At 37.1% G+C, this 15,671-nt stretch overlaps 1 protein-coding gene across 2 annotated transcripts in view; it reads left to right on the forward strand.

The window, feature by feature from the left end:
- cdhr1 (cadherin related family member 1) overlaps positions 1-15,671 on the forward strand; it is a 66,167-nt gene that overhangs the window by 2,827 nt on the left and 47,669 nt on the right. For both annotated transcript variants that reach the window (XM_031906398.1, XM_031906399.1), the window contains exons 2-8: positions 3,952-4,047; positions 4,683-4,828; positions 5,979-6,029; positions 8,026-8,115; positions 10,796-10,882; positions 15,046-15,162; positions 15,516-15,659. In XM_031906398.1, coding sequence (XP_031762258.1) covers positions 3,952-4,047; positions 4,683-4,828; positions 5,979-6,029; positions 8,026-8,115; positions 10,796-10,882; positions 15,046-15,162; positions 15,516-15,659 — 731 coding nt within the window. The remainder of the gene's footprint in view (positions 1-3,951; positions 4,048-4,682; positions 4,829-5,978; positions 6,030-8,025; positions 8,116-10,795; positions 10,883-15,045; positions 15,163-15,515; positions 15,660-15,671) is intronic.

Consider the following 15,671-nt stretch of genomic DNA (forward strand, 5'->3'; position numbering starts at 1 on the left):
TAAAGGAGAAGGAAAGGTATGATCACTGGGGGGTGCCAAAAAGTTAGGCACTACCCAGGGATTGTAATCACTTACCTGATACAACGCGAAAAATGCGCAACTTTTCGCGTAAGTTTTAACCCTACGCAAAATGCGCAACTTTTTACGCAACTTTCGTAATGGATACGAAAAACTCGCGTTTTTACGCAAAAATCGTATTGGTAACGAAAAATTCGTACAGAATCCGAAAAAATCGCAAAACATACGAAAAAGTCGCAAAATGTTCGTTTTCAAGTCGGAACTTTTCCAATTCGGGTCGGATTCGTGGGTTAGTAAATCAGCCCCTTAGACAAAACAAAATTCCCATTATCTCTCTCTGTTATCTGTAACTGGCAACATATACTATAGGGGTAATTTACTTATGTAAAGGCAGTGTGCCCCTCAATTAGCAATTGTATTGCACTTTGCACACTGCCTTCCTGAATTGCTGCATGTCTCTGCACTCTTTTCTGGAGGGGAGGGAAAGAGGATTCACACATTAGGGAGGGACACAGGACACAAGCCACAACTGGGGGTCCCAGAGCATGGTGCAGAGTGCAGCCAGAAGTGCATTAAGGGATGATTTCCTTTGGTCTTTGTAAATAAACCCTTATTGCTTTGTTTTTGGGACGGTTTTATCACTAACTGAATTATCATGGAGCAATTGTCTCCTGGATATACCTTCTGTGTCTTGTCAGTTTTATTTTTCCATGTGATTTGCAGGTGGACATTTTATCTAAAATATTAGTCAGTTCATTTATATCTCAATCTCATTCTATATGAAAAATAAATACTGTAGACCAGTTCTCAAACTGTGGGGAAAAGTATGGAAAGTAGAGGGTGGGGCCTAGCTAGGGTTGCCACCTTTTCTAAAATAGGGGCAGAGATTGAATGGGGCAGTATTGTTAAGACCATGTTTATACGTTGTATCTGTTAACTTATGACCTGTGAGCCCAACCAAAAATGAAGGCTTACGACTGAACAGCAAGTGTCAACTTGAATGGTTTATCTTCCTTGCAGTTTTTCTCAAATTGTGTCACTATCTTATAAATATATCTATTCTGGATGCCCATGGTAAGGTAGAGATTATTTTGCCTCGGGCCTGTACAATAACCATAAACTTAATCCATCTGTCTTATTCTCATGCTTATCCTACTGCTCAAGCTTCTTAATCTAGTTAGGTCAGTTGTGTAGTTGTTTGTAGGCTAGTTTAGGCGCATTTATATTTGTGAATATAAAGAAAGTATTTTACACCTGTTTTACCATCACATTTACTTCAAAAAGGGCTATCTTCACTTTTATGAATTCTTTATGTACAAAGTATTTCACTTACAGCTCTTACCCACAGAATACAGTGGCACAGCGTATACCCACAGCATCAAGTGGTACAGACTAGCTCATTGCCCCAGTTTTAAGTGGCAGAGTCTATCCATCTATCCACTATCTACTTATCTACTTATGGTTCAACCCCATCCACATCAAGTGGTATGATCCACCCCCCGTCCATGTCAAATGGTATGGTCTGTCCCCGATTAGCGTAAGGTAGTACAGTACACCTCCCATCCACATAAAATGGTATGGTTTGCACCCCGTCTGCAAAATGTAGTGCGGTCCACCCCCTCCGTCCGCGTCAAGTGGTACGGTTTGCCCCCCCATCTGCGTAAAGTGAAACAGTCAATTCACCTTCTGGGTAATATGGTACAGTCCACCACATCCACATGAAGTGGTATGGCCTAGCCCCTTATCTGTGTAAAATTATATGGTCCACCCCCACATCTGCGTAAGTGGTAAGTTCCACCACCATCAAGTAAAACGGTATGGTCAACCACCCGCTGTCCGCTGCCTCCCTCCATCCACATCTACTTCCTATCTGTGTAAAGTGGTACGGTCCACCCCCGTCCATGTAAAATAGTATTGTTTGCCCACTGTCTGAGTCAAGTGGTACATTCTGCCCCATTCACATAAAATGGTACAGTCTGTCCCACGTTTATTGTTGCTGGCAAAGGTCTACCAAAATTCAGAAAAGCAAAGATCTGAGTCAATTACAATTTAGCACCTTTGTTGGTAAATCAGTATTGTGTTTTATCAAGTGATTGTAGTATAAATATAAGTGTACTGTATATGAAAGGTCCAACTTCTGTTGAGTCATTATAGTGGCATAACCTTCCCAATGAAGACAAAAGAACACTCCAAGCAAAGACCCAAAAAAGTTATTGGAAAATACCAAATGGATATGCCTTGACTCCCCCCCCCCCCCCCCCTCTTCCTTATCCCTTAAGTCTGTAACTTGAAAAACTGGCCCTATAGAAAACCCCAACCTAAAAGTGCAGAGCAGCACAGCAGCATACCTGGGCACCACCTTTCCTTCAGTCGAACATACTTTGGGTCTCTCCAGTGACACGGACCCTGCTTGAGCATGCACAATTTAAGCTGATTTCATACTAGCCTCAACTGTGCATGCTCAATCGGGGTTCGTATGTGCGACTGAATGGAAGATGGCGCCTAGGTATGCTGCTGCGCTGCTCTTTTAGGTTGGGGGTTTTCTATGGGGCCAGTTTTTTAAGTTACAGACTATGCGATAAGGGAGAGGTGGGCGGGGGTCGAGGCAGGCCAGTTAAGGGGACTTTTTGACCTGGGGGGTGTAGTTCCCCTTTAAGAAATTATTTTCTATGCTGAAATGAACAATTGCACAGGTAGGTGTTAGTATGTTGAGCAATGCTATAATCTGACACTTACTGAAAATGAATTGTTCCAACTGCTCAAGTCTTTCAAAAATATTTGGACTAATTGGCACATTTATCTGCTTTGATAAATGTGTCAATTTGATAAATCTTCACTGTCATGGGAGCTTTGCTAAAATGCAAAGAAGCTCAAAGGAAAAGTAAAAACAGAAAGTGAGGCAAACAATTAGAAGATCCATTGTATATTTCATATTACAACAGCTTAGTGAGAAAGAATTGCCACAATGTCATCATACAACACACAAGAAAAGGGATAACTAAGGTGATTAGCAGAATGTTTTGCTTATTATTTTTTAGCCTAATACCTGACTAACATTTAACCAAGAATTAGTTTATCAGCCATCTTTTTGATGACAAAAAGTTATTTAATTTTTATTAAAGGGCCCTGAAATGATGCAGTTACTCTAGAGGACTCACTTACAAATGCAAGTGCAATGACAAAGAGCAATTTTGAATGCAAATCATATTTTTTCACCCATAATACAGCATTTACCCTCATAATTTCACCATAATTATGGGACTACCCACTCTCTGTTTATGGTAATCTGGGATATTGTTTATTTTTAAAACTTTAAGTGTCATTAAAATATAAATGGAATTTTTAGGGTACACAAAAGAAAACTTTTGAAACTTAAGGCCGAAATTATATTGATGATAAAGAAAATGACCTTTATCTCAAATGTTGCAAACTGCTTTAACGTAAGCTTATTGAATGCAATAGACATGGCCTTGAGACCTAAAGGCTTCTCACACATCCTACAACCTAAAAACATTGAAATAAATCTTTCTGCATCCAATAATCAACTTACTGCCATACTCAAGGCACTATATAATGTCCAAAGTGCATAATAGGATACCAGCCATAAAAAACTAAGCCACTAACTAAACACAACAAAGAAAATAGATTTCCTAAAAATTAAACTAAACTATACCAAATATTACATGGTATAAAAATCAAACCCTTATCTAAATCCTTATTTAATTATTTATTTATATATTTGTGTTTTATTTATATAGCATCCAAAATCATAAATAATTTAAATATAATTACAATGGTCTCTATGATTATTATTATTGGTGTCATTGTTGCATATTATTATATAAAGTAATATAAGCAGAAATATGCGTGAAAAAAAAAATCAAAATGACTGCATTAAATAGTCTCTTAACAATGCTGATATATTTTTTCCAGCTCATACCAATTATGGCCCCTATTTTTTTGATAATGGACCCGGAAGCACTGATGGAAACATGGCCCTACTTAGTTTGTCTGAAGACACACCCATTGGTAAGTAAATATTTTACCATTTAATTTTATAATAATAATATATATCAAAATGGTTCTGGTGAGTTTAGAATGGACAGCTTCAATAACATTAGGCTAGATTGTACTACTGAATGCTATTTTATTCTATTTATACTAAAGCTGTAATCTATTACAATGTCATTGGTCAGATAAGTAGATTTAAAATAGGCCCCATAACCAGGGCCACTATCAGGGGGACCATCAGTCGTCCCAAGTCTGGTGGTTCTTAAGGGGGGTCCGGCCATGCTGCACTTACATTGATTACCTGGACCCCCTGCCTTTAATGAGCTGTAGACTTCTTTTTCAATGAAAAACCTGGGTCCATTAGGACCCCTGGCCACCAATGTATGTTTTGGTTTTTGACCAATAGGCCCCTTTGATGATTTTTTTATTTGAGGCCCAATGATTTATGATGGCAGCCCTGCACATAAATAATTTCAGCACCCTTAAACACCACTGTGGTATTTATGTTTACCCTTGCTACAATGCTTTGCTGACTAGCTCTCTGATACTATAAAATGGTGCCATGTAACTGGTCAAATGGCAGACCTCTGATTTTATGGTAAATGAATGGCAGATTAAAGCTCTTGTTCTAGTAATCTAGTATTTTCTTTAAGGTTCGTACATCTATACTTTAAATGGAAGCGACCCCGATGGAGATCCTGTGACATTTGGGCTCACATTTGAACCTGGTTCCAAACATTATTTTGCTGTTGATCCGGACAATGGAAATGTCACATTAATTGAGGAACTTGACAGAGAGGTAAGAACCAAAAGTATGCTAAAAAAACATAGTATGATATTAGAGAAAGTTGTAGTTATTCTACATTACTGAAAGAGATGGGTGGCTAAACATAGGAAGGAGAAATATTCAAGATACTGGAAGAGGAGGTTGTGAAAAAAGTATACTGTGATGTGGGCAAATAAAAATAGGTAGGAAAAAATATACTAAAGGCTGAGAGCAAAAGCTTGGTTGGAAACACAAAACCTGTCTGTTGGTAATGAAAGTAGTGAGGGAAAGGTGAAGAAAATGCATTATAGGGAGGCCAGGTGAAGACTGTGAAAATACAGTTTGGCATGCATTTTTCTCATAGCGGCAGATTTATCAGAGTGAAATTAGAGCTTTGCCCCTGTGAAATTCCTCCACTCCCTGCTCATTTCTATATGATTTTTAAAGACCTGTTTATTTTTCTCCCTTGAAAAAATACTCCTTAGAAAACCCCATTGAAATGAACAGAGTGGCTGAACTGGTGAGCTCTTATTTCACACTTAATTAAATCTGCCCTATGGCACATCAGGAGAGAGATGCATCAAATGAAACTGTGTGTATCAGACTGAACTCTCAGGTCTCAAACACATGTGAGGTCTCCCTGCAGTTTTCCCCTGCAGAATAGAATAGATCATAGTTCGCTAATGTATGTCCCATCTTTTCCATATGGCTTCATACCAATAATGTAAACTGAGTTTTTGTTAAATTGCAGTGGCTTTCTCAGTACAAATGTTCAATTTCTATTTGCTGAACCAATGTGGACAATCTTATTATACAGGGTTATGGGAGATAGCTCTTAGTACAAGTTGATCCAGGGACTGGTCCGATTGCCATCTTGGAGTCAGGAAGGAATTTTTTTCCCCTCTGCGGCAAATTAGAGAGGCTTCAGATGGGGTTTTTTGCCTTCCTCTGGATCAACTAGTAGTTAGGCAGGTTATATATAGGCATTATGGTTGAACTTGATGGACGTATGTCTTTTTTCAACCCAACTTACTATGTTACTATGTTTATTTTCAATAACACTTGATCAAAATTGTCCTATATTGCAGGTAAAGATGGTTCATTTGTGGCTGTATTTAAATTTGTAAAAGGGCATATATTCAAGGATTAATACATCAGGATGCAATAAATGTTTGTTTTGCAGAAACAAGATGAGGTTGAAGTCATTGTCAGCATTTCAGATGGGATAAATAAAGTAAGTATAAAAATAAAGTGTTCTTGGTATAATGAAGACCTTATTTCCCTCAGCATAATGAAATGGTTTCACTGGTAATAATATAAATCGATCTTTTGAAGCTTCCCATCTAAATTCAGCATGTTATTATAAATGGTTGGATTGCTAGGAGCATTAAATCATCATATTTTGTGTTATGTCTTGGTGTGTCTGCATGTATTTCTGTGGATGCATGCCAAAGCAGGTGACTTATTTTTATTTTTTTCTGTTACATCTAGTAAGCTCTTGAATGGTTGTTGCTTTTGTATCTGCATGTTGAACATATTTATTTATTGTATTTTTCATGTACTTACCTTTATTTTACAGTACTGTAGAATATGTTGCTTTATAAAAAATGTGTTAATAATAAAAGAAAGGGCCAAGATGTACTGTAGATAAAACAATGTTTTTCTTGTTCTAGAGAAATGGCAGTTTATCAAGTACACTTTTTCCAAGGTAGTTGCTCCTAAAATGTCTGATATATGAGAAATACAATTGTCACCTTGTCGGGATGGTCAATTTTCCAGTCATTTTATTCACATCAGTTCCAGAAATGATACATCATTCACATATAAGTCCCTATCACATGCACATACATTATGGTCAGTTTTATCAGGAACCAGTTAACCTACTTGACTATGATGATTTTCATTCATCCAGGTAATGGTATATCTAGTATATATAAATCCAAAACAACTGGACTTGTTAAGTAATCATTGAAATTCAATGATTAATTAACAAGTCCAGTTGCTTTAGATTTATTTATACTAGAGTTGACCTGCTTGTTTTTGTAGGAAGCCCACACAAGCACAGGGAGAACATCCAAACCTTTGCAGATAGGATCCCAGCACTGCAAGTCAGCAGGGCTAACCAAAGAGGATGACCCCTAATCAACCCTTATGTCTATTCTTGTAACAGACCCTCATGTTTCTGAACAGCTTTGCTGGAACTAAAAGACACCACTCTACAACACCAATATGTCATCCTAAATAACATGGCATCCTGTCCTCTATTAGGCCCATTATTTATAAATTACTACTGAAAAATTATGTTGTAAATGGTTAAAATGACCAAACACTTTTTGATTCCAATGCAAACATTTCCTAAATCTATACCCTAAGAGCAGTATCCCTACATTTTTGACCTGCTTACAAGGGATGCAGACCTTTTCTGAAGCAGTGATCATTTTACACGTGCATAACATAAGGTTTTTGCCTTTCTGTGTTCGTCAGTCTGGGCAGGGGGTTGGTGAAGTTGGGGGTGAGTGACATCAGAGGCAGGGTGGTGATGTATATCAGGGCTGGAACTAGGGGTAGGCAGAAGATGCACATGCCTAGGGTGCAACGATGAGGAGGTACAGGCAGATACCTCTTCTGTGCTCTCTTTCCCCTGCTGGCAGTTACCATTGCATGCCTCCTCCCTGTGATGTCACTGCGCACACATGCAGAGGAAAGATGTCGGCCAGGTTGTCTTGGGCACTGAGCTATGAACATCAAATAATGTGTTTCAAACAGTTCTCCATACTGAACATCAGAAACTTATTGTCCTGCTGAGGCTGAGTGAGCCAGGTTGTATTATGTGAAACTAGGCATTATGAAGAATAAACTAAGACAGACAGCCCATATTTCACCTCAACCAGTATCAGTACCAGAGGAGGTATTTCCAGTAAAATATAACTTTTATTATTGTGTTTAAAAACTAGTCACTGGCATGATAATTTAGTGTGAAAAGATTAGTTAGATTAAGTAAATGACCTTCTAAATATCCACCAGTAGAACTGTTTCTTGAGACACAAAAGTGTAATGTGTATCCATTTTTATTTTATTTTTTATTCTAGTTGTGGGGTCCATTGCAGGTATATGTAATTCAGGATGAGCACTAAGGGTAGCAATTTTGCACTCTTGTATTCAAGCCTTGGTAAATAAGGCTCAAGGTCTTTAAAGGATAACTTTAGTTCATATTTTTATTTGATTTATAGGTTTCTGAAAAAGTCAGAGTTCTGGTAACTGATGCCAATGATGAAAGCCCAGAGTTCCTCAATACGCCATATATTGTGACTGTACCTGAGGTATGATTTAAATCATCTGTATTAGAAACATTAATATGTAAAATTAGTATATTCATTCACATAGCTCTCCCAGTGTTCAAGGTCCCACTAAGATCAGGGCTGAAGGTTTAAAGGTCTTTTAGTTGTTGAATCACTACTATATTATACTATACTACAAAGGGATTTATTTCCAACAAACCCCCAAGATTTAGAAATAACAAACTGTCCCTACTAAATTTGCAGTGTTCTTCATTAGCAGAAACAGAGTGGAGATATAAAAGTATTGTTTACTAAACAGTTGCTTGCTGGAATGAAAGAGAGTTAAGCAAAACTACTACAAAAACAACAAAAAAGAAAGAAAACAAATTGAACCTGTAGTAAGTAATGTAACAAAAGGTTTGTTACACTAAGGGGCATCAAAGTACGAGTTTGAATCCCGAAATGGGTAAAATTCGGATTAGATACGATAATTTCTGATGATCGCAAATATCTTAAAATGCTTACAAAACATCGTATTAGTCACGATAATATCGTATTGACGATCCGAAAGTCACAAAATTTTCGTATCTGAACGATCGTAAGCAGCGGGAAAACCTTTCCAACTGTGCATGATTTTGGAAGCCTCCCATAGGAATCAATAGCACTCTGCAGCTCCAACCTGGGCCAAGGAAAGTCACGATACCGAAGCTTGAATGAATCCAAAACTTCCCTACTCAGCGTGACAATACAATTTTGTCGCACAAATTTTGCCGCAAAGTATGAAAAAGTCACGCAAAGTACGAAAACGTTGTGCAAACATACGAAAAAGTCACAGAAAATACGCACAGTACGAACAAATACGATTTTTTTGCATTTCGTACCTGTCGTACTTTAATAAATCAGCCCCTAAGGGGGTGATTTATCAACGGTCGAATTTGTTTATAATTTTGTCTCAATTTACTTTTTTTTGCTCTTAAAAAACTCGAATTCGAGTTATGGTTCAAAAACTTAAATGTCTGGTATTTAAGTGCAAAACCTTAAACTTAAATGTAAAAAATTTCCATCTGAAAGCTTGTGAGTTTCTATAGAAGTCAATAGGAAATGTTATAGGCAAAGTCAAGCCATATTCTCAAACTCAATTTTTTTCAAGTTTTTTGAGTTCTTAGAGGTCGGAAACTCGAGAGATTTGAGATATTCGACTTTTCCTTATTAATAAATAAGCAACCATTTGATATGCGAGTTTATTCGATTTAGAAAAACAAACTTTAATTCACAAATTTGAAAATTGATAAATAAGCCCATAAATATTCTGCTCAATACTGCACAATTTAATGTATATTGAAAAGATGTGTACAATTAAATTTTCTTTTTTTATGCAAAAACCAATTTGTAGGGGGAGGACCAGGTATAATGCATATCAGTGTAATATTAAGCTATACATATTCCAGCACTTTGCTATAGTTACTGTTCAAAGAAATCTGCAGATTACATTATACATTATGTAACACTATTTTGGCTATGTTATGGTGAAAACCAGGCTAGTAGCGATATGGAAAGCATGTGTTACATGAGATCCTCTTTCTTAGGCTAGGCCTTCACTAATTGGAAGAAAGCTGGATAGGAACTGGGGGTATAGGTGAACTACAACTTGCTGATACTGTGTAGTGCAGATGGTATAAATGGATGCCAGAGAGGTTCTTATGGTGAACTATAATACAGATTTATTGATCCAAGACACAGATGTTAAGCAGGGTTTTCATACTCACAAACACAAGCAAAGTAGATGGTAAAGTGTGAATACTCTCTGAAGCAGAAGAGCGGGTATGCACCATTTTATCCCACCTCTTGGTAGAGTCTGGGCAAGGAAACACACCTTTCAGCCAATATCCCTTTAGAGGTAGTCCAAGTAGGTATCTATTCCTTCAGGTTGATAACCTCTAGTGGATGAGTCCTCCGGGTGAGTAGGGATCAGGGGTTATCCTGCCTGTCACTATCTCTACTCCGTGGCCCTACACTGAGGCAACATTGCCAGATAGGAGAAATACTCCTGGATCTAATCACTCCTTTGGTGGGGCTTTAAGCTGCCCTTTCTAGCTAGAGCTGACTATGTCACTTTCCTAGAAAGTGCTATTAAACAATCTGCTGTGCTTGCTAACCTCGTTCATGGGGCCCTGTCCCCGACTTTCACCAGAGGGATAGTAGCCTCTGGGGTACAATGGCTTCTGGGGCCTAAGGTCTGCCTCCAGGCTCAATGGAGTGGTGCTTGGAAGACAGCCTGCAGCCAAAGAGGAAGTCACACCCTCCTGCTAGACACTATATCAGTCTGCAGGGGGTGTGAACAACCTAACTGGACCAATAGGGATAATGGTTCTAACTGTAACCTGAGTACATAGGGCTTTACCCAATAACAATAGAGGTGTGAAGAGGTAGGGTTTTAAGCCATAGGGAGCTTAACCCTATGGGTCCCTACAACAACATACATTATATTTTCTTTTTGCATTGAGAATACAATGTATATTTTGCATCTGTATTTAAATAGGTGATGATAGATAGATAGACAGACAGATAGATAGATAGATAGATAGATATGCACGATTCAGTTCTAAATACATGTATCCATATACGCAGTGGAGAACTTAGGTCAACTCTGTGGTCTTGAAATTAAATGTTTAAATCAATGCTATGAATAATAGTTGTTAAGAACACATCTTTTGGTTTACAGGACACTCCTCCCGGAAGCAGCATTTTCAAGATAGAAGCAGTAGACAAAGATACAGGGTCTGGAGGAAGTATCACCTATATAATACAGGTACATTTATATTTATAACATAGAACAACATTTCCATCCTTGACTTTTGAATTTAATCCAATATGAGTTTCTTCTGATATTTTGAAAGCTTCAGGTTTAGGAAAATGCACTGTGTCCATTTAGAATAGCATCAAAGCAGCTCTGATATAGTAACATATTTGTGAACATATATGTCCTAAATGTAGAGGTTTGTGCAAGTGCTTTTCTCAAAATGAGGCCTAGTGGCTAATCTCTGACTTTCATACGGAAAGTTCTCCTCTTCCACTACCCTGTAGTCGAAGTGATGAGGAGAGCTGAACTGTATCAGGAAGAAGAGGAAAGGAGCTGGAGATTTTAACTTATAAATCAGAAACCAGATCAGACTGAATGGAGGGACTAAGGTATCTTATTTTGGGAGTTTTTTAGAGTAATTTTAAAGATAGTAAAAAAAGGTTTACTTCTTCTTTAAATCCACAAAAAACACTGATACAAAACTTTACGATGTAAAAGCTGGCGAGGTCATGTAAAAGTAATGGAAAATTGAAAAACAAAAATAGTTCCATGTTATATACATTGATTTTGATGTTGGAATGAAGACCTATTCAAAAAATGTAACATTTTAAGGTTTCAGACATTCAGTGCCAATTGGAGAAGCATGTAATATTGTTTCTCATAACAGCGACTGCTCTAGAAATTGGTTTTACTTTTAGAGGGCTGTTCTATTCATTCCTGTGGGATTTTTAGAAGCATATTTATCAAATGGTGAGTTCTAACTTTCACCCACTGATAAATATGTTTTTAAAAATCCCATATGAAGTAATAGAAGGTGGGTTAATTTTTATGCATTAAACTCTAAACTCACATTTTAATAGATCTGCCCCTAAATTTATCATTCTTTTCTCTCTTTCTTTTTTACTGTCTCGCCTTGAGTTTTCTTCAAGCTTCTGTTCTTTTGAGTATGGCTGATCCTAACCTTCCTTCTAACCACCTACAACCATCCAGTAGTGTTACAATCCTAGTGTTACAAAAAAGGGAGTGGCCCCTGGGCTGGGAACAGTCAGTAATGGAATAGCCCAGGCAGAAATCACCCCCTTTACTTTTACTGAGTGCTACTATATTATTATGCCAGAATTACCCAGGAACATTTTAGGATATTCCAGTGCAAGCCATTTACTAATATCACATTTCTCATGAGTATGGTTAGGCTGAAGTCTTGTCTTTTTTTGTCTTATGTGCCAAATCACTTGTATTTTTACTCAAGGAAATATGTCAATGTTATAGATTTATGTGTTTAATTAAAAGAAACCTGAACTGTACTAAAAGGCCACTAAAGGAAACACAAGCAATATCATGTATTAAAGTGTCTATTGAAATATTTTCTATGCTAATGTTTCATTTTTAATAAGAGCAGTTTGTATTTTAGAACCTTTATTTTAAGTCAGGCTTGGTTTCTGTTGTTAAATTAGATCTGGCTGTGATTGAATGTGAGTAATGCTTTCCAGCAGCCCAACTGAATGAAGCAGAACAAAGCAATTTTAGTAAAATAGATTATAATTACCTTTTGATTGCATTTAAACATTTTTAGACAAAAAAAAAAGCTAATCAAGTTTATTTAGAAGGCAAATGGATTAAAGCAGAGCTGTCCAACTTACTACATTTATTGGGCCAGTTATTTCTTATATAACATGTTTAACGGCCAAATTCAAGTGAAATGATGATGTTATCCAGACTGGGGTGGCATAAAAAGCCTTTGGAGGGCCACATCAGGCCCACAGGCCTCCAGTTGGACAGTCCTGGTTTAGAGGTATAGCCTTCTAGAAAATGTTTTAGATCACATTAATTAAAAGATTATTGTTATCAAAATTTGTATTAATATGGAACGCAGAATAGCCTTGTATTCATATAAATGGGAGTCCTGCCATTTTTTATAGCATGCATTCCTAGAACAGTAGAGTCACAAAGTTCATTACAAAATGAATAATCCTTCATATCAATTATAATTCACAAGAGCCATGAATATCCTGTAAATTGTATCCTTGTAAATATGCTAACGTTATTGGTTATAATTGGTGTTTAGTGATGTAATTTGTGTCATATGAATCACTAAAACTTGTGTATTATAGTAAATCATGTACCCCCTGTTGTAAAATATAAGAATATTAGAAGCAAACATGGAGGTCCATGATGTGTATAAAAGCCTTCAGCTTTGTGCCTTTATATGGTCATGTAGGTCCTCACAGTGTCTTGTTATATCCTAATATTTTTCTGTAGGGGGTTCATTTTTTACTGTTTATCAATATATCTGTTGCTCACTGTCTCTCTCTTTCTGTATGCAGTCAGAATTTTTTTGCCACTTGTGTATATTTAATCAATCAGAAATTATTACACTTTCTTATTGATTGTCTACTCAGCTGTTTACATCTGAACATCTGTCTACACCCTCTGTTGCTTTCTGTGATACAGATTTTGGGCTTTGAGCTTTTTACATGATTTATTCTCACACATTTGTTTTCACACATAACTTGCACTTAAGTTGCCTTTTCTGTTGCCAAGGTAACAGCCACCATGTGAGAAAGCATACATGGAAATGTAGATGGTGAAATAATGAAGATGCAACTGAATGTGAATAAAAATTTGAAAAGAATTAACTTTTTCCGTGCCACTTCGTTTTGATTTTTTTCATGCCAGTTGCAACTAAACGCGCTGTATGGTGTTGATCAAAAAGAAATAATAGCATCTAAAGCATAGGCACAACAGTATTAATATGTTAGCACATTGGTTCAACTTAAAGAACATGTAAAGTCTATTTACCTGGAGGTACAGAAATATTAGCCACCCCCAGTGAAAAAAAGTTTTTTCCCTAGGCTAATATTTCTGTTAGGAAAAAACTGCACCGACCTGTGTAAAAACTGTCTAAGTGCCATGCTGACATTTTATTTACCTTTCTACCAGCATCCCAGGCATCCTTTTCACAAATTCCTGTTCACACAAGCACAGTAGAGTAAACCAAGATCAAAAGCAAGATCTACTCTACTGTGCATGCGGTGAATGCCAAAAGAATGAAGATCTAAGGTAAGGAGATGCCAGCACAGTGCCTAGTTAGTTAGTGCCAGGAAGCAATAGCCCAAGGAATATATTTCACTGGAGGGGTGCCTAACATTTTTTAAATTGACTTTACAAGTCCTTTAAAGGAAAACTATACCCCCTGTTATGGTTGAGCCAGCACGGCAGGGGTTAACCTGCAGAGTTGTGCACCTAGCCAGTGGCTAGTATGGTTTTAGGTTGCCCTTGATATATCTCTTGGACAGTTCTAAGGTACCCTGCATTCCAGAGTGCATCCTGAGCAGTGGATCTTATCGGTTGTGTACCGATTTACCGTCATACAGCCAAGCTGCAAGGACACGGTACTGAAATTCCTTTTTGGTTCTGAAGGCTTTGTTCTACCCCACAGTTAACTCCCTAAAACTCCCTTCTACAGAGCCTGGTACAACTGTGTTTGTAAAAGGGTATAAAAACCCTCCAATTCCTTTTGTGCATTATTCTTCTGTTCTATTCAGAATCCACATGCCATGTCAATAAACTTCAATTCTACCTCCAGAGATCTCATGTCTTTTAAAATTCCACAACATCCCCCAACAATGTCAGTCTCTATTAAAATATGTTGCATAAAACAGCCCATATGTAAAACCCATCTTAATAAACTATTTTTAAAAATACTATAAAAAAAATACTTCAGTAATATGTTGCATTGGTAATCCTAAATAGAGGAGGGGCCACCCCCTGGAATTTACAGTGCACACAAACAAAACAAGGGCACACATAAATGTTAGGTTGCTTCTCTCTGTTTCTGTTTTACCTCTCCCTCGTGAATTTTAGGTTCTTTAGGGCAGAGAGCTCATTCAAATTCCATCTTGACTTTTAATTTTGAGCACTGGGGAAGAATTGCAAAGGAAGACACAATTAAAGCTAAAATGGTTTTGTTTTTTTTGTTTGTTTTTGTAAACTGGATCTTAAAATTCTCTAATGTGATTTTATTTCAGAATTTTAAAAATAACTTATAAATGTAATGCTTCTCTATGTTGTAACTTCTTATTGGCATCTTCATTGATTAAGCATTAGAAAAAAACAAAACATGTTCTTGCAATATTTTTTAATTTGTCTTCCTCTAATCATTTTGTGTGTAGGAAATGCATAGCAGCAAATTTACAATTGATCGTCACAGTGGAGTTTTGAGATTAAAAGCGGGCATGTCATTAGACTTCGAAAAGTCAAGAACTCATTTTGTGTCAGTATTAGCAAAGGTATGTACAGAATCCTTTATTCTTACAAAGAGCTAAAGATGTGCTGTTCCCAGCATCATTTTAATAGTCCTAGCATATGTCAAGACAGCTAACAAGGAACAGAAAAAATAAATTTAAGTTGCTGTTATTACAGGTTTGTGATCTATTGGGACCTGTGATTTTTCGAATGAGAGGATTTTCTCACACACATTGGATCACAATACCCTCCTATAATTCATCAAACATCTCCCCCTGAGCCTCTCCCTACTGGGTCCCATGTTCCCATGGCCTCCCTATGCCGTGGGGTTAGCTTCCCTTTATAGGTACACAACTGGTCAAAATTGATTGATTCATTGATTTTCTTTGTCTAAAAGGATGGTGGTGGGAAGCTTCGAGGAAAGAACCAGGTTTTCACATCAACCACTACAGTAACTATTAATGTTGAAGATGTGCAGGATTCGCCTCCAGTGTTTGTAGGAACACCATATTACGGCTATGTTTATGAAGACACCACAATGGTACATTCTTTA

This window comes from Xenopus tropicalis, chromosome 7, assembly GCF_000004195.4.
Source record: "Xenopus tropicalis strain Nigerian chromosome 7, UCB_Xtro_10.0, whole genome shotgun sequence".
NCBI lineage: Eukaryota > Metazoa > Chordata > Amphibia > Anura > Pipidae > Xenopus > Xenopus tropicalis.